At 42.0% G+C, this 21,747-nt stretch overlaps 1 protein-coding gene across 1 annotated transcript; it reads left to right on the top strand.

Annotated features, from left to right (window-relative positions):
* The first annotated feature begins 1,330 nt into the window (after positions 1–1,330).
* Positions 1,331–19,658, top strand: ggctb (gamma-glutamylcyclotransferase b). The gene is made up of 4 exons (XM_030394130.1): positions 1,331–1,553; positions 1,643–1,788; positions 1,910–2,042; positions 19,008–19,658. Exons 1-4 carry the CDS (start codon positions 1,443–1,445, stop codon positions 19,170–19,172), a joined length of 555 nt encoding a protein of 184 aa, XP_030249990.1. The 5' UTR covers positions 1,331–1,442; the 3' UTR covers positions 19,173–19,658.
* The last annotated feature ends 2,089 nt before the right edge of the window (positions 19,659–21,747 follow it).

The raw sequence follows: 21,747 nt of genomic DNA, 5'->3' as shown, positions 1-21,747 counted from the left end.
CGTCCTCCTCCCACTGCGTGCCAGGGGTTTCGGTTCAGTTTCTCAAATGGGTCCTCCGGTGGGGGCACCACTTTAACCGGGAGACCTCTGTCCTCCATGTCTCTCATGGCCTCGTTGATCCTGTGGTAGAGTCATGTCCCGTCCTCATAAAAGACCCCTTAGCCTGGCTGGATATGGAGTCTGGAAGCGGATCCTCTTCATCTTTAATATTCGCTTCACCTCGTTATATTCCTTCCGTTTGTTCAGGACGGCGGTAGGGTAGTCGTGATCAAAAAATATTCTCTGCTCGTTGAGGAGGATTTCTTTCTTTTCCCAGGCCCTGCGTAGGACTTCTTCTTTTGTTTTATATCTGTGAAATTTGATCACTATCGACCGAGGTTTACCTGTGGCGGAAGGTTTTGCAGCTAGCGCTCTGTGCACTCTTTCAATGAGCAGTTCAGTGGTTGGAGGGAAGTCCAGTTTTTCTCTGAAGAGTGTTTCAATAAAAGATACCATCGAATTCCCCTCCTCATTTTCCGGTACATTGTACAGTCTGATATTTTCCCTCCTTGCTCTGCCCTCTTGGTCGATCAGCTTCTCCTTGTGTTGGCATTGAGTTTTGTGTTTGTATCTCTGGGGTTCGCGATTCCTCGTCATTCTCGTTAAGCTCCGCTGCGTTTTTCTTACTCTTCTCCCTCGTCTCCGTTGTTACCCTGCCAGACAATTGTTTTTGGTATTTCGTGAGTTTATTTTCTGATTAGCAGGGCGTTATGATATTCTGTCGGAGGAGACCGTCTTTCACGCTGGCATCTCGGTGGTTGCAGAACCCGAAGCCGTTTATTGTTATATTTAACTGTCCTTTGGCTGCTGTGATGCACAAATTTCCCCGTTTGCAGGAGTAATGAAAGAATTCTGATTCTGAGAGCTTGGACAACCTGCAGGAAAGGGCTGTGTGTTGGAATAGAACCCAGGCCACTGCTAAGGACAAAGAGTTGAGTGCAGGTTCTACCAACTGAGCTATGATCTGAACTCTGAGTTGGATCTGGTGGCCTAAGGTTAAGATAAGGGTTAGGTTTGGTTAGGGTTAGTGGTTGTTCTGGTCAGGGTTTGGGTGGGGGGAATTTCCAGTAAATTAATAAAGTCCATGAGTGTGTATGTGTGTGTGTGTACGTATCTACGTGTATGGCTCAGTGCAGTTGGCTCAACACATGAGACAAACCATGTATTGTGAGTGTGAATAGGGCCCAGTGGCAGTGCAGGGGATTAGCATAAGAATGGTGTGTGAGTGCTGGAAGGCCAGTACTTCATTTCTGTCACTCTGCAACTCATGCTCTCTCAACTCAGCCCTAAACACTCTCCACGTCTCCACCTCTGTGGTTGTTGCCTGCTTCTGAAGGCTTATAATCCTCCACACCTCAGCCTGTCTTGTTCTCATCCTCTTCCTGACAGAACCTGGTGACAGCATGGAGAATAACCACACTTTCCTGTACTTTGCATATGGCAGCAACCTACTGAAGGAGCGACTCCAGCTCAAGAACCCATCTGCGACAGTATACTGTGTTGCCAGACTCAAGGTATAGTCTGATATCACACTTAGTGCATCAGTATTGCCATATAATCATTAACTACACATGTATTGACTCTTACCTTTACTCTCTTTCAGGACTATAAATTGGTGTTTGGGAACCATAAAGGCCTGGCCAGTGACCGATGGCATGGAGGTGTTGCTACCATAGAGCACAGCCCAGGGGACGAGGTGTGGGGAGTGGTGTGGAGGATGAACATGTCTGATCTGGAATCTCTAGATAGGTAAAGTTCCCATTATCACTGTCTTTAAAAGTATCTCAGAGATTTCCCTGAATGTTTTCCTGTGAAACTGACACCTACCATGTGTATGTTTCTATGTGCATGCATCTGTGCACACACTCAGTCAAGAGAATGTGACGTTAGGTGCGTATAGTCCTGTGGAGCTTTCAGTGAAGACAAAAGGCCAGGAGCTCAACTGTCGTACCTACATAATGAACAGCTGTGTGTACGCCCCTCCATCGCCACAGTACCTCCAGGTAAGACTGCTTTCAATGCATCCTTGCTTGTCCTTGCTGCAGAAGCCACAAACAGTGGCTACTCTTTTAATATCTGTAATGCCAGTCTCTCTTTCAAACTCAAATTTTTCTTCGATATCAAATAATTTGCCCCTTTGGGCCCTAAACAGTTATTAAAAGAAAAAAGAAAGTTGATAGGGGAGATGTCTTTTGTTGAGACTCCAAACAACTCATAGAAATCTGAAACTCAAAACCAATTACGCACTTGTTTTTTCTGTAAAGGCTCACAAACACTTGTTTTATTTTATAAGCTTATTGTATGTATTGTTATCAGAATCAGAATAACTTTTATTGCCAAGGAAGTTATCACCAACAAAGAATTGGCTGTGGTCTGCAGGTGCAAAACAACAAACAATTCTAACAATAATTACAAGATATATTGAAAATAGAAATAGAAATGAAAAATAGAAAAATTAGATTGACAATAACACATATGGAGATTTTAAAGGTGTATATGGTTAATACAGTAGTGCCACACTTTTGACCTGGATTGTGCAAGATCCCAATAGAGATGGACATTGCGATGTGCAAAATAAAAGTGTCTGGTGACTAAAACTTACGTTAATGTCAGTGAGGGGGGGATGGGGGGGGTTCGGTGTCAGTGGGGGCCACAGGCCTTGTGATTGAGGCCGGTTGCAGATGTTATGTTAGATCTGAATCTGTAGTAACTTGTAACTATATCTGTCAAATAAGGTTATTATGTCAAATAAACGCAGTTGAGCAAAATGTATGACATTTGCCTCTGAAATCTAGTGAGGTAGAAACAGGTTGTATATAGTGCAGATAGAGCAGCTACAAGGAACTTTGACTTTGTGTTGATTCTGGTGGCCCCTGTGGACAAACGCTGTGTGAGAACTACCACCACCTGACAAAACATCTGGATCGGACTAACACAGGAGTGGGAAACACTTTTTTCCAGAGGGCCATACTGACTTACAAATGTAAGGAAAGGGCCACACATTGGGAATCAAACTGAAAAGCAATATAGACTCACTGTAGTTGTTTGCTGCAGGATTTATTAATGTGCTGCCTCTACTTGATTTTTTGGAGAGGTGCTCCGTGATGGCCTGGGCTGTATGTTGTCCACGTGTGAGCTAGCATGTACATCTGTTCTGCGTATAAGTGAAAGAAAGAGCCAACGCATTTTTTACTATTTCCTTTTTTTAACTGAGCTGTTTTCACCATTCCCAGTGATGAGGTTATGTATCTTAATTACTTAGATTAAAAACTGTAAATGAGGATAGTGAAACATCGTTTTTGTGCCGTACCACCAGTCTACAGAACAGCTTCTTTCTTATGACTGTGAGACTCCTCAATTCATTATGAGCACTCCAATGATAAAATAATCCAAATTTGATCCACTCATCCATCCTGCATGAGTCAGAATCAGTCCTGTGGACAGGCATTAGTTCAATAATTATGCAGAATACACAGTCTTCTCGCTGCTGGTCTTGTTTGCTTCTGTAGATCACTAAGAGGCATCAGAATTAAACAGAGACTGTTTCATAACCAGTTAAAAACTTTGTGTAGAACATTTCAGTTAAGTATGAGCATGATGGGAATTCTGTAGAGCTGGTGGCCTTGTGGTTATGAGGAAGATGTCTTAAAGGGATATTCCGGTGTAAATTTAATCCATGGTCTAAATCACTGTGAAACTGTGTCACACTCTCTCGAGAAATCAAGTTAGCAGGAGTTTTATCAACCTCAGAAACGACCGCAAGACAACAATACATTGCAGTAAATGGATCCAAATATAAACCGCCACCAAAAAGCCACAAATAATGCTCAGAACAGCACCAAACTTCAGCAACAGTACAAATAGGGTCTCAGCACATAGTCTGGGGCATCTAACCTCCGCTAGCTTAGCTAGGGAAGCTATTGGGATGCTAAAAACATAGTGCAACTGTCCTCCATCAGCTTCCGGGTCGGGGAAGTCCCGACGAGACGATTACCGAGTGCGTTTAGAAATGCTCAATTCCGTTCTTTTCCCTGTCCGCTCTCGATAATAACTGTTATAAACTGGCAGGTAAGACACATATGAACTTTGATTGCTTTTCCATTGAGTCATAATCATACATTTTCATCCATGAGCCGCGGAACTCTACTGCACTCGGTAATCGAGTCGTCGGGACTTCCCGTCAACAGGAAGCTGCTGCAGAAGAGTGGTAAATTTAGTCAGCTTCCCAATAGAAATCCAGCTAAATTAGCGGAGGTTAGATGCCTCGGACTATGTGCTGAGACCCTATTTGTACTGTTGCTGAATCTTGGTGCTGTTCTGAGCATTATTTGTGGCTTTTTGGTGGCAGTTTATATTTGGACCCATTTACTGCAGTGATTTAGACCATGGATTAAACTTACACCAGAATATCCCTTTAATTAGCAACTTTCATGGAGAATAACATTGACCGGTACAGTGTGCCAACCACTACCATTTTGACAAGCATTCTGATAAGTCATCTATTTAACCTATCTCTGGATGTCCATGTTTACTTAAGGCCCCCACACACCGCCCAGACGTCCAACTGCCTTATCCGACCACTCTCCGACCACTCCGTTGCCTCTTGTCTGACCTGTTCGGCAGAAAAGTTGCATTGAACACACCGCTTCGACGTGCTGCCTACTCCACAGTAGCGTGTACGTTCTGCGCTTGCGCGAGATGCAATAAGCGGGTGGCGCTTGTGTTGTGAGTTGTAAACGAGAACCTTATGCACGCAACTCTCTTTACTTTCGATCAAAACGAAACTTAACTATTTCCGATAAAAACAGCTGCATACTAAACATGCAGCGAGGCATTACCAGACGAACAAGAATTAATTCGTCCTGAACGGACAGAACAACTAGTCTGTGCCAGTACTGCAAAACATGAAAACGGGGAATCCTACTAGTTTTTAAAATTAATTCATATTTATGATTCATGCTGGTATGCTTAAAGTCAATGTCCTTCTGATGGTATAATGTTTTTTTGTAATTAAGACACCCAATTTGGTGTTTTATTACATAATGCACCAACTTATTACATTTTCTTGGTAAAAAAAAAAGTGCAACACCTGCATGTTGTAATAACTGACCCAATATGTAATAACTTATTACATAATGCGGCAAAGTTTATTACATATTGCGTTCAAGAATTTTATTACAAAATGTGGCAGATTATTACGAAATGCGGCGTTATTACATAATGAAGTGAAAATGTATTACATTATTACATAATGCGGCGTTATTACATAATGTGGCGCTACCGGTGTGTAAACGTCAGTCATATCAAAGGCAGCTGCACTCAGCTGGCAGACACAGCATAGAGGAAGGTCACTAACTGTGAAGGAAATATTCACAATAACAACCTCAGAATGTAGCGTACAGCACAGTACAGTACAGTTCAGTACAGTACAGTTCAGTACAGTACAGTATAGTACAGTACAGTATAGTACAGTACAGTTCAGTACAGTACAGTTCAGTAGAGTACAGTATAGTACAGTACACAGTGTTCTGCCTGAACGCGTTCAATGAACGATCGTTCATGAACTCGTTCATATTTTGGGCGAACGTGAACTGAACGTACATATTTCTGCCTAATGAACGTTATTGTGAACGGCGCGCTATGACAGTTTAAATTCGTTTAAGACAGTGCCAGATTTTCACCGCGCCTTCCAGGCGAAAACCGGCTAAAACACACCATGAACAGGTAGCGAAAAAACACCCAATCTTTTGTGCATTAAAAGGACGTTGGACGAGAGTATTGTGCACGCAACTCGCTTTACTTTTGGTCAAAACGAACCTTAACTAGTTCAGACAGAAAGAGCTGCACACCAAAAATGCAATACCAGCCACCACAGAGTCGCACCACCGCATGCGTCATCAACATGTGAAGTAGAGGGCTGCATTGGGAACCCAAATCTCGCGGGAGCGGGCGGTTTGAACTTTGCTGCGGGCGGGAACGGGCGGCTAAAACAAACACTGCGGGAGCGACAGGATGACGGAGTCAACAAATGAAGTAGAAAAAAAGCTAAAACAACGTCTCTACCGTTGTCTAGCTGCTGATTGTGTTCTCATTATTGTTTCTTATTCAGGTCTGTCTTAGAAAAGAGACCTTAACCTCAATCACTGCGTGATTATATAAAGGTAGAAAAATAAGGGACGGTGCGTTCACGAACTATATTACACAATTATTCGCGGGAGACGCAGCGCTGCTTTGAGTGGTATACATGCACTAAAATTATTACACAGTGAAAGTGTCCTCTGTGCACAGTAAAATCACTTAACATGATGCTACACGGATGTTAGCAACACAGCGCTAGTTTTAGCAGTACGGTTACTGAACGTGAATCAACTCCTCTGCCCTGTGTGGGTGACTGACTGACACAGCGCCACTTTCAGCACAGTACGTGAACGAGAATCCTGTCCTCAGCGATGCGAATCATGAGTGAGTGACAGCGCGAACGTGATTCACGTCCTGGCGTCCCTCGTTCGCGAAAGACCTGTTGAGGACGTGAATCACATTTGCGCTGTCACTCACGTTCACGAACGTGATTCACGTTCACGCTGATTCACGTTCGCGCTGATTCACGTTCACGCTGATTCAAGTGACAGCGCGAACGTGAATCAGCGTGAACGTGAATCAGCGTGAACGTGAATCACGTTCGTGAACGGAACTGAGAAAGGATCGAATCAGTTCTTGAAGTGATTTTGTTCGCTTCGTTTACTCAAAAGATTTGTTCGTTTGAACGACATGTTCGCGAACGACACAACACTAGTGTTTTCTGCTGCGGGACAGGAGAAGACACAAAATCAATGCATCTCTATTATCGTGCTGGCATAAATTCCCAGAGTTTTGCAGGTGCGGGCGGGAGTGGACATACACATTGTGGGAGCTGGTGGTGGTAATGGTCAGAAATTCAGCGGGAGCGGACAGGAGCGGGATGAAGAAAACAGTCCCGCGCAGGGCTCTAATGTGAAGCATGGAGGCAAAAACAAATGAAGGCAGCAGGCTAGCAGCACTCCTCAGACTGTGCCTCCACCATTAATACGCCATCTAGGATTGATGATGATATGTATGATTACTTAAAACTATTTAATGAAAAGGTCAGTGAGGATCCAGGTGGGAAAAATCGGACCTTTTTGTGTAAACTTTGCCTGCCGGGTTTCAAGAAGCAACTCTGTACATCAACAATGTCAGCAGCGAACCTGAAACTGCACATTGAACTAAAGCACCCGGCAAGGTCTGTGCGAGTGAATGAAAAATCAAAAGACACGGCAACAGCGAGCCAAAAGAGATCCTCTACAACCCAAATCACATTAACGGTGTACAGTAGTGGCTCCGCTGTCTTCATCTCCCAGCCGCAGCTAGACCACCACCTGGTTTTGCAGTACATTGTGGGAGAGCTGCAGTTTCAGTGTTAAATCTGATAGAACAATTGCTGTCTGTGGTTCTATATGGGCTTTGGCAATAATTTAGAAAAATAATAGCTCGCAGCAACATATTGAAAAAAAAAAAGAACTATGAACTAGTTCATTTTTGGAACTATGAACTTAGTTCAAAATTTTGAATTATGAACTATGAACTGAACTAGTTAATTTTAACATTTGTGAACTGAACTTTGAACTAGTTCATGTAGAAAGTGAACTTTCCCAACACTGACAGTACAGTTCAGTACAGTTCAGTACAGTACAGTACAGTACAGTACAATTCTTGAGTAAATCTGTTTTCCCCAGAACTATTTTATGCTGCCGATTAATCCACATTTGCTGTACTGGTAAGTGTTTCTGGCAGCAGGACAGTGTGAGTGGGGTTGATCTAAAATAATCCACGTTGCGTGATCATAGTAATGATGGAACATATGTCCCAGCGTGTGCCTCAGCCATGTGTTTTGAATGGTCCAGGAGGAAAAACATACTGTACATCAAACTTTGGACACATCGGAACACCCACCCTACTCAGTCGTCTCCTGGATCCACACACTTTACATATATTATAATTTGTATCAGATATTCTGTCAATGCAACTTGTAAACTGTGATTCTGTTGTTCTGTTCTGTACACGCAACATCTATCTATTGTCCGGGGAGAGGGATCCCTCCTCTGTGGCTCTTCCTGAGGTTTCTTCCATCTTTTTTTCCGACTTAAAAGTTGTTGTTTTTTCTTTCAACATGGCAGGTTTTTCCTCACTTGGTTTGATGGTCTCAGCACAAAGGATGTCGTTCACTGTACAGGTTTAAAGCCCACCAAGGCAAAGTGATTGTAATTTTGGGCTTATTAAATAAAATGGATTTGATTTGATTTGATTTGAGTTAGTGAGATACATTTAATGTTGTTTGGGTTTTTTAATGGAATTTGTTAAACATAGACTCTCCTGCCAATTTAATAGATAACTAAAACACTGCAGTCTAACAGAACAGCCCTGAATCAGGCCATCCTCCTTGAAATGATGTCTATATACAATACATTTGTACCAACACACCCGATTATACCATTTACGAACCCTGGTAGTGAGGGCTGAACCCGACACACCAAAACAACCCTCAGCTGTAATGCATATGCCTAAATGTATTTGGAATGGCACTAAGTAATTTTTGATTCATCAACTTCAACATCCCATCGACCTTTACAGCCACAAAACAGCCACTAGATTATAGCCACAGTAAGTTACACTGACGCAATAATTCAGGTTTACTGTCATGAAAGAAATGTGCTTGTCCCTTCAGGATCACTTGGTGAGTACCTATAAATCATTTGAGTTACTCATCACGAGCATGAATCCTCCAGATTGTCTTCAGACAATAATAATCCTGATGATGACACCTTCACCAGAATAACAAGCAGTGAGGGAATCAGAATAAAGGCCAGTTTTTTAAGAATGACAGAATGAAAGCGTTTGGGGGCAACATTATTAAGGCCCATCCCTTACTGCAGGCTTTTCCCATGAATGAGGACAGTGAATGCATCAGTGAAGGGTTCACAGGATTTCCTATTTTGTCTTAACAAAATAGGAAATCTTGAAATCACCACCCACTCACAGTAACCACAGCAATACTCTGCTGTTTCAGGGTCATGTTGAAGCTCCACTGGATAAAGGTTTGGGAAAGTTCATGGTCCGCTTTTTATACAGAACAAACTAGGAGTGAATGAGGCACAAGAGATCTTTTAATTGAAATTTAACCGAGTGATCTTCTCCTGATCTTAACCAAGGTGCTTTTTTGCCTAAATGTTACCACAGACTGGTCTGGATGCAAGCCCTGGCCATCAACCCTGTGTCTCCAGCATGGTGCACTTTATTAACTCAAAGAAAGTTTGTGTGTTAACATAATCCAGGCAGCCATCAACAACATGATTATGAAAACAATATACGAACATTATAGTAATATACAGACATTATTCATAAGAGACAGGGCAATCTCTCTGCACAGTGCAGGTAAACACCTTCTTCAGAACAATTATAAAGTTAAATGAAACAAATTCAACACAGACTCAACATCGAACTCTTCATGAGATGAGTACTTGCTGCAAAACACATATTTTGCATTTGTTTTATCTAGGTTTATTACATTCTTCTGTCATTTCCATACAGATTTTTTGCATAGACTGCATTAGTTGACTGCTGGTAGAGGATTTCAAACAGGAGTGACACGAAAAATAGCTTGAAATAAAAGTACAAAGAAAGCCTGTTCAGACCTGGTGTGCGCAGCTCTAAGAACAGCTGTGAATGCACAAGACGCATTTGAGATCCGGACTCCTTTCAGATTGATTTTGAAAACAATTCATTTTTGAGCAGTCGATATGGCTTATTGTGACGTTAGTGGAGAGTGCCTTTCTTTAGCACTCAATGGTGGTTCAGCTAGCTGTCTTTCTGTTACACAATGAGCAGTGTTCTACGAGTGAGTATGTGTTTTTTCTGTTTTCAGTTATGTGTGTGAGCACTAAATGATTGAAAAGGGAATATGGTTAATGAAAGCCTTACAGTTAAATGTAACACAGACTGACAATTCACTGGTTGTGAGTTTGCCTTGATTGTGTGCACTCATGTGTGCAAGACAAATACTCTTAGTGCTCAGAAACAAATGTTAAGCTCTTTTGTCGAAGTATATGACAAGCTTGGTACCGCTGTCTTCTGTCACTGTGTAGTATTATACAGTCGGCTCCTCAAGGTAGTAAAAAAAAAGTTTTGAGCCCCTCAGAATAGATCACCTGTCTGCTCTCCATGTGTAAATATCATGTTAGGGCTATCTTAACCTGTCACTGTTGGCAGCATCTGTCTGTGATCACACGGTTTGCTTCAACTGATCCAACCATTCAGCTAGTCACCACAACATAACCAGACTCCCTTAACAAATGTAGTGATTTTAAGAGTTGTTTCATGAGGAGAAACTTAACAGACTTTGTGAAACAGTTGACAAATATCAAATCATTGGTGCCTTCCCTTAAATTCAGCATTAAATCAAACATGAAGTTATTTAATCATAATAATTATAATAGACTTTTATTTACAGAACACCTTTAAAAAAAAGAGTTTACACAGTTCTTTGACAATCAAGCAAAAGCAAGAAACTCAGGAAGACAAAAAGAATAAACACTCATCAGTCCAGCCTGATACAAGGTCCAGTCTAAGGTGAGTTTAAGACAGAAAATGTAAATATGAGTCATGAGAAGTAAAGGGAAAAAAGAAGCAAAATCACTGAAAAGGAAGTGAGAGATTGGAAAAAAATAATAAATAATAACAAAAAAATGCAAATATAGGAACTAAGAAACGGATACAAAAATGATGAGCAGTAAAAGGAATAAAGGACAATAAGTACATTGAGGACAACAAATAAAAGCATTAAAGGACGGTCACAAAGAAAAACAAACAGTCAAAGGGCACTAAAAGGAATGAAAGATGGAACGATGAAAATTCAGTTTAAAAAGGGGATTTTGCAAAAAAAGGGTTAAAGTTAAAGGTTAAAGTATATAAATGTGGGTTTTATAAAGTGAATTAAAAGAAGTTACTGATTCTGCAAGTCTTATCTCCTCAGGTAAGTCGTTCCAGAGATGAGGGGCCCTGAGGGCAGAAGCGGTTATCTTTAGTTTAGAGTGTCGACTTTGGAATGACCAGGAGGACCCCACCTGAGGAGCTAAGGCTGCGAATAGGCTCATATGGGAATATAATTTTTACTATGTAAATCAGAAGGAATCAATCAAATCTGAGACTCAGTTCTAAAATGGACAGGGAGCCAGTGAGGAGAAGCCAGGATAGGAGTGATGTGATGTGATCTGTTAGAACCAGTAATAGCTGAGCTGTCCATTCTGAACGAGTTTGAGGCAGGACAGAGACTGTTGGTTGATGCTGGATAGGAGGGAGTTGCAATAGTCCAGTGGGGAAAAGATCAGTGCATGAATAAGTTCTTCCAGGTCGGACTGTGACAGCATTGCTTTGATTTTGGAGATGGTTCTTAAATGCATAATGCAGGAGTGGACAGCTTTTTTTAAATGTGGTTTTAATGAATGATCTGAATCAATTATGACACCTTTACTCCTTGCATTAGGCTTTATGTTTGTGGACAGACCAAGAGTACTTTCAGTGACACTGATAATTTGGTGTGGGGAGGAAAAGAAGGGTTTCTGTTATTGAGTTATTGAGTTCATTAAAAAAAAATAAAAAATTAATTAATAAATAAAAATAAAAGCTATCCAACATTTGATGTTGTTGAGACAGTTAAAAACAGCAGCTCGGCTTTTCGTGTCACCAGGTCTCAGCGGAGGTTGTTTGTCTCCTTGTAAAAAGTGTCAGTTTGTGGCAGCCTGGCTGCTTCTGTGTCTAAAGTCTTACCTGCAAACGTTTAGCAGCTGTTTGAACACACTGTTTACACTGATTTCACCATTTACACCCCATTTCTGAAAGAAGACAACATCTAAACAGCATTACAGGATATTTCTCTATCATCCCCAGAGTACAAAAATTGTATTGCAGCTGTATGAGGGCAGCTCCACTGCGGTCGGTCAGTCCCTGAAAGCATAGCAAGAAGCAACGTCCAAATTGTGTTGTCCAGTTCAGTTACTGATGGAGTGATGTTAGAGAAAAAGTATTATAGAACTCACTGAACACATTCTGCAGCAAGGACATCAGAAGGTAAAGGCCACCCACTATCACTGTAACTGATAGTGGGTTTTTGATATCAATATTTAATCACCTGTTTTCAGTTCGATTTAAGAGAAACATAATGCTTCCCACATTAATTTTTTTTGCAAAACATAATGTTGATTATGTTTCATTTAAGCAATATTATAATATAATATTGCGATTATACAACTAATACCAACAAAAATAAAATGTATAATCAAAATATAGCCTATCCATGTTGATGGACATTTGCTCTCAAATTTTAAAGGTTTTTGCGAGTGTGCGTCGCGTTTCCATGGAAACACATGGGGTCTGACTAATAACTGAAACAAAATCAGTCACGTAGACTTAGATGTGTAATGGAACGTAGTTTACCACTCCAGCAAAAAATCCAACCCTTAGTAACGACCTAGCAACAGAAGGGATTTTCTAGTCCCAGATGAGTGAACTCTGAGCTGACGTTAATGTTTATCGCGGTCTCGGAATTTCCCGAACTAAATCAATACTGCACAGATAAACAGAAGATGCTTATTTTTATCGCACAAGTTATAACAAAGACGTTTTTTTTTTTTCTTTTATATTTTTTATAAAATGTTTTCACCGCGGTCACAATCCCACACTGAAGGGAAAATAATTAATAGTCGGGGCGTTTATTTGTTTCAATCACTTAACAGACCAGGCGTTTATTTAGGACCAGGTGGCAATTTGGGACAGGTGTTTAATTCCTTCCTCACAAAAATTCGGGATGAAAATGTCACAAACTTCTCCAGCTTCTCGGTGAATTCTCCGGCATCCTGCTGGGCAATAGTTGGCTTCTGCAGGTGAAGTTGTTGCGGCGGAGGAAACGATTCAGCCAACCAGCACTCGCTGCAAACTCCTCATCTCTGCTGTCACTCACAGTGGCGTACATTTGTTTCTCCATCGCCCTGATCATTTTGCGGGACACTCTCTCGTGGCGTGCCCGTTTGCTGATAACTAATTCCCGTATGTTTATCTCCAGCTCCTCGCTCGCCTTCTTCCTCCCTCCAGCAGGCAGCCTGGCCCTGTTGCTGTCCTCCTCGGACAGCTCCGTTTTATTTTATCGCCAATCTCTCACTCTCTTGGGGTCGACAGAGAAACGTCTAGCGGCTGCTTCTCCCGACTTTTCCTCTGCATATTTTACGGCAGAAAGTTTGAATTTCAAGCCGTACTTTTCTTTTCTTTTTTTTTTTTGCTCCAGCTCTGACAGTTACTATGTTGCCATGGAGATGGATACACTATTTGCCACAGACTTGGCGGAGTAATATTTTGAGTAAGGAGTCAGGCGTGCTGTCATGCTGATTTGAGCGCGGTCAAAATGTCTTGTTGACCAATCAGATTGCTTGGTCGGAACTACTTGTTGTATAATTTCTGTTCTGACCTGTTTAGGCAACTCAAAGCTCTTGGCTGAGTTAGGGGGACATGGTTGTCTTGGGTAAATAGGTAGTAAACACTGATTTCAAACACTGAACTAGATTTCTTGACTTGAAAAAATGAACCAAAGCCTTAACCAAAGTGTTGTATGGAACAAAACCTGCACGATCTTATCCCCAGTCTGTGGTGTCCAATGCTAGTAAGAGAACAAAAAAGTCTTGCCCGTGAACATAATGAAGCAGTTACATTTACTCCAATTGTATGTTAACATAATGTATAAGAGAGTTCACCAGAATATGCATATATCCACTCAACAGTCCAAAAGATGACCTGTTTAATGGTCCCTTCTCACTCTGAGTATTGTCAAACATTATTGTTTAATGCTGTTATTTTGAATTAGAAAGACAAAAGATTACGATTGTGAATCAGGTCAGGGGCGTCATCAACTATTTACTCTGACCCATTTCTCTCCGTGAAGCATCTGGAATAGATCTCAGTCCGGTCACAGCCCTGGTCACCTGACTCTGTGATCAACAGGTTAAAGCAGGACACACCCCCTCTGCCATGCTATGTGTTACAGATCTGACACGTTGTGAGCTACAATACCAGATTGTTCTTTTGCACATGTGAGAGCTCCAAACATACCTGACTGAAAAACAGCATGCAGAGAGAGGGACAGTGTGGCTTTGTGGTCACGCTTTGTTTTCATAATGTCTATCTGCAGTCCACTATATTGTTCCCCCTGTTGTGCTGGCCACAAATTTACTTGGATCTTTGGATCCTGACATGCTGGAGCTCACATGGCTTGCAGAGGACTGTAGTTAGTGCTAAAGTGCTGCCACTACACTCCATACAGTAACTGTGATGGTTTAGACATATAATTTGTGTATAAGCAATGATGTTGAATTTGACATGAATGGCTGACTGTTCTGTATGTTTTTCTTCTGTGACCAAATCTCTGCATCTCATTAAAAAGGATCCTCTGGAAATGCAAGGAGTTTTTATTCTCTTAGATGATTCTAAGAGCAGAATGCAGCCCCTGGGACTACTTTCACCAGTGCTGTGTTCCGATATCCATATTTCCCGTACTTACTATACTTAGTTTGAGTACTGTTGCGATCGTAATTTTCGGTAAGTGCACCACGGAGTATTAGATCTGGAACAATACTCACCTGCTGAAATCTGCGTACTTAGTAATCGGGATAGTGTACTACGTTTAAGTGTACTCATGGAAGTATGAATATCGGAACACAGCACATGTGTATCTTAGCAAGATCTACAAAAAAGTCTCTTGGTGTTATGACCTTAACGCAGCAGGTAGTCAGCCATTTTGAATTGAGAGCTCATTTTTGGTGATTTACAGGTTTTGTACTTTAACAAACATATCCTAAAGTTCATGCCCAATCAACTTTAACTGATATCAGAGAAATCTTAATACATTTGCAAGGAAAAAAGCTTACGTTTTTGCTGAACCTGTTGGTGTTCTGGTGAAGCGATTTCGATAGTTCACAATGAAACATGAAGTTGCTATATAGAGCCAGAGCAGTGACTTTAAAATTTGGCATCCAAAAAAAAAATTGGCATTGAAAACAAAACCAGTACTGAAAAAGGAAACCTTGTCATTGAAACATTTGTATTGAAAACAGTTGTATTGGCATTGAAACAAGTATTGGCACTGAAAAAAGAAACTAATTCAAATAATTCAAATCCGAAAATCTTATCATTTTATTTTATTGGAATTCTTTTGTATTTTTCAATGACAATCTTCAGATTTTTTCTTCATATCACTTTTTTTTCAGTGACAGATTTTTTTACAATGTCAGTTTTTTTCAGTGTCACTGATTTTCAGTTTCAACTTTCTGTCACTGTTTTGGCGTCGAGAGGGAGGGGCCTGAGGGGAGGGGCAAGTAGAGTGTGGTTTGCATATGATTTGAGAAGGTAATGGCAGCAGCCTGCGGGAAGGCGGGGCTGGACGGTCCAGCCACAATACACCATTTTAGGGCCCGTGTGCCGGCCATCTCTGGGCAACACTGAGTCCAACTACCTCGCAGACTTTTCTTCAAGCTCTCTCCTGATGTGCCCAAGTCTCTGTGTATCTGGTTCTGTCCCGGAGCTCCCTAGCTATGGTCTCTATATGCGTATGGAGTGTGGTAGTAGTACCGGGGCGCCGAGCATGGAGCATTAGCCCCAGTTAGCACAACAGTAGAACAGCCTGTTGTTCCGAGCCGGGGCTGCCTCACCGACAGCAGCGCTCCGGTCTGCTCCCCGAGCTCTGTGCCACCGTACCGCTGTACATGCATACAGAGACCGGACAATAAAAGAGAGTGCTTGGAGAAAAGTCAGTCAGTTATGAAAATATGTGTCTGTTACTTGATTACAGCCGTCTGTTGTACATTACTATGAACCACAGTAGCACAATCACAGCTGACTTTCACTGCATACTGACTTGCTGAGTTTATTCGCTTCGACTCAAAGGAGTCATTGTAGGAACAGTGATATTATTCACATGAACTGAGTTTATAGGGAGCTCCGGTCTCTGGTAGCGGTATGGTGGCACAAAGCTCGGAGAGCAGACCAGAGCGCTGCTGCCGGCGAGGCAGCCCCGGCTTGGAGCGACACAGCTGGGGATAATGCTCGTTAGCTCCGTACTACTACCACACTCCATACGCATATAGAGACCGGAGCTCGGGAGCTCTGGTCTCCGGTAGCGGTATGGTGGCACAGAGCTCGGAGAGCAGACCAGAGCACTGCTGTCGGCGCTGCAGTCCCGGCTCCGAACAACACAACAAGCGAGAACAGCCTGCTGTTGTACTGTTGTGCTAACTGTGGCTAATGCTCCATGCTCGGCGCCCCGGTACTACTACCACACTCCATATGCATATAGAGACCGAAGCTAGGGAGCTCCGGGACAGAACCAGATACACAGAGACTTGGACACATCAGGAGAGAGCTTGAAGAAAAGTCTGCGAGGTAGTTGGACTCTGTGTTGCCCAGAGACGGCCGGCACATGGGCCCTAAAATGGTGTATTGTGGCTGGACTGTCCAGCCCTGCCTTCCCGCAGGCTGCTGCCATTACCTTCTCAAATCATATGCAAACCACGCTCTACTTGCCCCTCCCCTCAGGCCCCTCCCTCTCGACGCCTAAACAGTGACAGAAAGTTGAAACTGATAATCAGTGACACTGAAAAAAACTGACATTGTAAAAAAATCTGTCACTGAAAAAAAAGTGACATGAAGAAAAAATCTGAAGATTGTCATTGAAAAATACAAAAAAATCCCAATAAAATAAAATGATAAGATTTTTTCGGATTTGAATTATTTTAATTAGTTTCTTTTTTCAGTGCCAATACTTGTTTCAATGCCAATACAACTGATTTCAATACAAATGTTTCAATGACAATGTTTCCTTTTTCAGTACTGGTTTTGTTTTCAATGCCAATTTTTTTGGGGGATACCAAATTTTAAAGTCACCGTTCTGGCTCCATATTGTATAACTCTACTGCACATGCGTTGGTAAGAGTCCCAGCCTGAACACATGTATATGTCAATATTTGCTTACAGTCACAGCGCCCCCTGGTGTCATTCTGAAATGTCTTCTTTTTTAAAAACAGCTATGTGCTCCTCCTAGCCATATTACCTGAGCTGCCTCAAACATGGTGAGAGAACACTTACCTCCTTGATGATGCTGAATTGTGACAATGAGTTTTCAATCAGCAGCATGGACTTGCTGTTCATCGCTGTTTGCAGTTTTGATTATTACGGCTCGAGCAGTGACCGCTGCAGAGATATTCTGGAATGCAAGGGACATTTTTGAGGGGCTAAGCATGCTCAAAAATTCCAGGGATGGGCGAGGCAAAATGGCTCTCTCTATGTATGAGATTTGGTACACATATGTATCACACTGAGACCTACAAAAAAGGCTCTTGGTGCCATGAGCTAAACCCAACAGGCCCTTTGCATGTGTTGTACTTTAACCAACTTGTCTTACAGCTTTAACCCAACTGACTTTAAATTTTGGCAGAGGAACAACTTTTTGATTAAAGTTATTAAAAGCTTGAGCTGGTGCTGAAGGTTGTGGCTGTGGCAGGACAGTGAATATTGATCATTCGCCATAAAAGTTGTTGCTCTAACTTGACTGTACATGGTCGAAACGGCACTTCACATTTCAGGAGACTCCTGGCCTGAGCAGATTTACATGCTGATATTCAGTTGCAGTTATAGTGCCCCCTACTGGCAGCAACAAATCACATTTTCTAAGGAGTGATCTGCTCCTTCTGGTCAGATGCCTAAATCTGCCTCAAACTTGGTGAGAAAACACATAACACCTTGATGATGCTGCCCTATGTATGTCGTGAGATTTCGATGAAGGGCATGGTTGTGGCAGGATGGTGAAGGCTGATGTGACACCATGAAGCAGGAAATTGCTATAACTCCACCATACGTGGTAGAATCTGCTTCAAATTCCATGTTTGTTTAGAGTCCCGGCCTTAAGACATCAAAGGACCAATATTCTATTACACTTAAAGTGCCGCGTAGTGGCCTAGCTTACATTAGATCAGAAAATCCTTAAGACTTATCTCTTCTCTTCTCTTCTCGTCTCGTCTCATCTCTTCTCTTCTCTTCTCTTCTCTTCTCTTCTAGCCTCTGCATGTACGACATGTACTCTACAAACTGAGCAACTGTTATTGGACCCCAGTATCTTTATTCATACTCACTGACTTTTGTTTCATTCATATTTCAATGTGCAACAAATTAACATCCAGCAATAAAAAGAGATAGAGCCGAAGCACAGAGAGTCTTTATCATTGAAGTGATTCACCATCTCGTTCAGTTGCATGGTTGTGAAGTGGCAGGATTCAGAGCCATTGCAAGCAGTAGTTCAAGTTCAGAGGGCAGAAGTTACAGTGTGTTTTTGTCCATTTTATTAGGGGTACTGTGGACACCTTTTAGGCTTACACAGACCACTGCTGCCAATGCAGCAGACAACCTCAGCACCATTTCTATCTGACTTTATTTTACTTTATTACAGTAAAGTGCTGCTATTGGCCACCTTTATAACACATTGTAGATAGTCAGAGTTGAATCCTCCTCCTGGCTCTAGTCACCTTGTAAAACACAGAGAATGTTAAACTGGGTGGAAGAGGTAATGTCAATTACCATCCGTAACAGTATCGGTGTGTGTGTGTGCCATGGAACTCACTGAACAATATGTGTAAATCATTTAATCGGTAGCCTTTCTTTTTATAATGATACTTTTGTTGTGCCTGATGTCACCACCAGATTCAAGCTTGCAGTTTTGAACCTCAGCACTTTTGACAGCTGAGTTTCCGAACATCAGCAGTGAGCTGGGAGGATATTTGGGGATTTGTGGCTGCTAATGGAGATAAGAAAACCAGGGACATTAGTTTAAGGACAGTAATTATGTTCAGCTTCATCAAACATTGCAGGTCATTGTGATGGGAGCAGAGCAGAATGGCTTGCCAAAGGACTACCAGGAGAAGCTGAGAGCAATTAAGACCAACATGTATGAGGGTCCTCTGCCCATGATGGCTGAACTGGAGCGAGCCAGAAGAAGAGCCAAAGAGAGGAACAACCACCATTCTGATGTCTGATAAACCAGCAGAATCCAGGTCCACTTTTATCTGTAGGAAAATTGGAAAATCTATATTTAACATTTACTGTAGCTATATACTGTAGCTTAAGCACAATTTAGCTAGCTGCTTACGCCTAACTTGGCGCACCTTAATTCCAGTCTGCCAGTTTATGGCATGGCAATGCAGTTACAGTATCCGTGCAGGATGGTGTGTCACCTCTGCTTTACAGTACCAACGTACTGCCTAAAATAACAGCAGGAATAACACTTAAATAATGTAAATGATTCACTGAAAGCATATTTTCATAGTTTATGGAAGTAAATGAAAATCAGTGGCTGCCTGGGAGGTTAAGAAAAATTACATTCAAAATCATAAGCTATAATTTGTTGTGTACAAAACATGTAAGACACAAATATGTTCCTATAATGCTCCAAGAAATGTAATTTTGTGATACTATTGTCATCCCAAAGCCAGCTGTAACATTATTTGAAATATACATTAAAGTGGTTTATGTCGACACAGACACAACTTCTACTGTCATTTCACTCAACTAAGGACTGAAATGGAAATCAAAGTGCTGTTGTCAGTTTGTCCCAAACTCTTTGGGACTTTTCAGTTGAAACCCTAACCCTGAGAAAACCTCCTGTCTGAACATTTCATAAAATGATATTGATAAAAAATTATATTTAGGACACTCCCTGTCTTTATTAAAGAGAAAGAGTGGAGTTCTTACATCGCAGAAGGAAGAGAGAGAGAGAACAACAAAGGCCCATGTGACATATGAGGTGGTTGGAAGAAACACTTTGACCTTTTCAATGTTCAGTGACATTGTTTTGTCCCTCTGATAAAAGAATCTAACAAGCCATCTGTAACTGTTAGTTTTTGCATTGAAAACAACCAACCAATACATATATTTAGAGATTGTATTAAGCATCTTAAACTGGCAATAGACATCTTTTGCTTTAACTTATCATCCTGAAGTAAATACTGATTAGACTGTGTAATGGCTGGAGAAAAATGACACTATCTGCATACAGATTGGTTCCCTATAGACTGCTTTCACACTTTCAGTCTGCTACCAAGATGGATTTTTAACACAGAAGGACTAATTATGGCTCAAAAGAAGCATATCTACCTTTGTGCAACCAGACCAGGAAGAAGCATTGTTTTCCCAGATCACTATAAATTCCTTTATAGTCTCAGTGACAACAAGTCAGTATTCACCCATTCTCACATTCAACATTGTTGGCAGAGGCTACCATGCAAGGTGGCACCTGCTGGACAGGCCAATGTCCAGTTATACACAAACTCACAGACAATGCAAGAGCCTCCGGGAGCAATGTGGGGTTCAGTCTTTTGCCAAGATGACCAAGGACCAAGATGAGGACTCGAGTCTGTGGCATGGACTTTAGTCACACCTTAGTCCCCACGCACAGAGACTTGAGACTCGACATGGACTTGCAATCTGACACTTGTCAACAATCTTTGTTTAAGTCTGGCGAGCTGACCGTCATTCCCTCCCTCCCGTTTTACAGCATGCAGCCACAGACGATGACGTGTGCTGCAGCAACAACACATCTTAAAACAGTAGCATGGCGAGCATGCCTGCAGCTGCCGTGCCATTTGTCATCACTTTTGGCTACGAGGACTTCACATGAAGCCCAAACAAAAGACGCCAAATAATACAGGATGCTGAGTCGACCATGTCAAACTTCATCAGACACCTGACAACACACCGGGATAGGTCCGTTAGTCTGCAGTCAAAGTTAACGTTAGCATCTATGGCTGGGTAGCACACATGTTTAGCTTATCTTAATGAGCCATCAAACGTTCGCTTGCTTTATCAGAGTAGTTTTGGATGAATATTTTGAAAAGATGAGATAAACAAAAGTAGATGAAGTAGGCGCGCAGGTGGTTGAGTGGTTAGAGCGCATGCCATAAAATGCAGCCGACCCCGATTCGATTCCGGCCGGAGGTCCTTTGCTGCATGCAAGGCCGCTTTAATGCACGGGCTTACCTGGGCTGAAGCCCAGGTGCCTCACACGTTCAGGGGCCTCCGAAGTTCAGGTTCACAATGAGCTGAAAAGATCATATTGTTTTGTAACTTGTCAGGTTTTCTGTCAATCACTCTAATCGCACGTTACGTGGCTGAGTGACAGCGAGATCGAAAAGTGGCTAAAGGTATGTCGATTGCTGCTCAACGGCATATACCGATCCCTAGAATGGCATACCGATCCCCAGACTGACATACAGATTCTCGGAGTGGTATATACCGATCCCCAGACTGACATACAGATTCTCAGAGTGGTATGCTGCTATTATGCCTCTGTTATTCCACCGACACATGATGGTATGTGCCGCTTGAGATTGTTACGGCACTGAGAGACTGTTGGATGGGTACCGCTCCCTGATGAATATGCAAATGTAATGCCACTGGGCTGGTTTGACGACAAGTGCAGCCGTAAACATAAACTTTTTTTTTTTTTTTGTCTTTATTGACAATGCTAACTTTACACTTTACCGCAAGTAATGTTATGTTGTTGGGATTGTAGGCAGATAGACAGTAATTACACGTGGGACTCTTACGATATGA

This window comes from Sparus aurata, chromosome 17 (genome assembly GCF_900880675.1).
Source record: "Sparus aurata chromosome 17, fSpaAur1.1, whole genome shotgun sequence".
Taxonomy (NCBI): Eukaryota; Metazoa; Chordata; class Actinopteri; order Spariformes; family Sparidae; genus Sparus; species Sparus aurata.
This window is presented reverse-complemented; position numbering and strand designations above follow the sequence as displayed.

Bases quoted from the DNA above. Each gene is read 5' to 3' on its own strand.
- ggctb (XM_030394130.1), top strand. From the start codon at position 1,443: ATGGAGAATAACCACACTTTCCTGTACTTTGCATATGGCAGCAACCTA. The intron at 1,789-1,909 runs GTAAAGTTCCCA...GCACACACTCAG, and splicing joins GATCTGGAATCTCTAGATAG to TCAAGAGAATGTGACGTTAG. The intron at 2,043-19,007 runs GTAAGACTGCTT...CAAACATTGCAG, and splicing joins CATCGCCACAGTACCTCCAG to GTCATTGTGATGGGAGCAGA.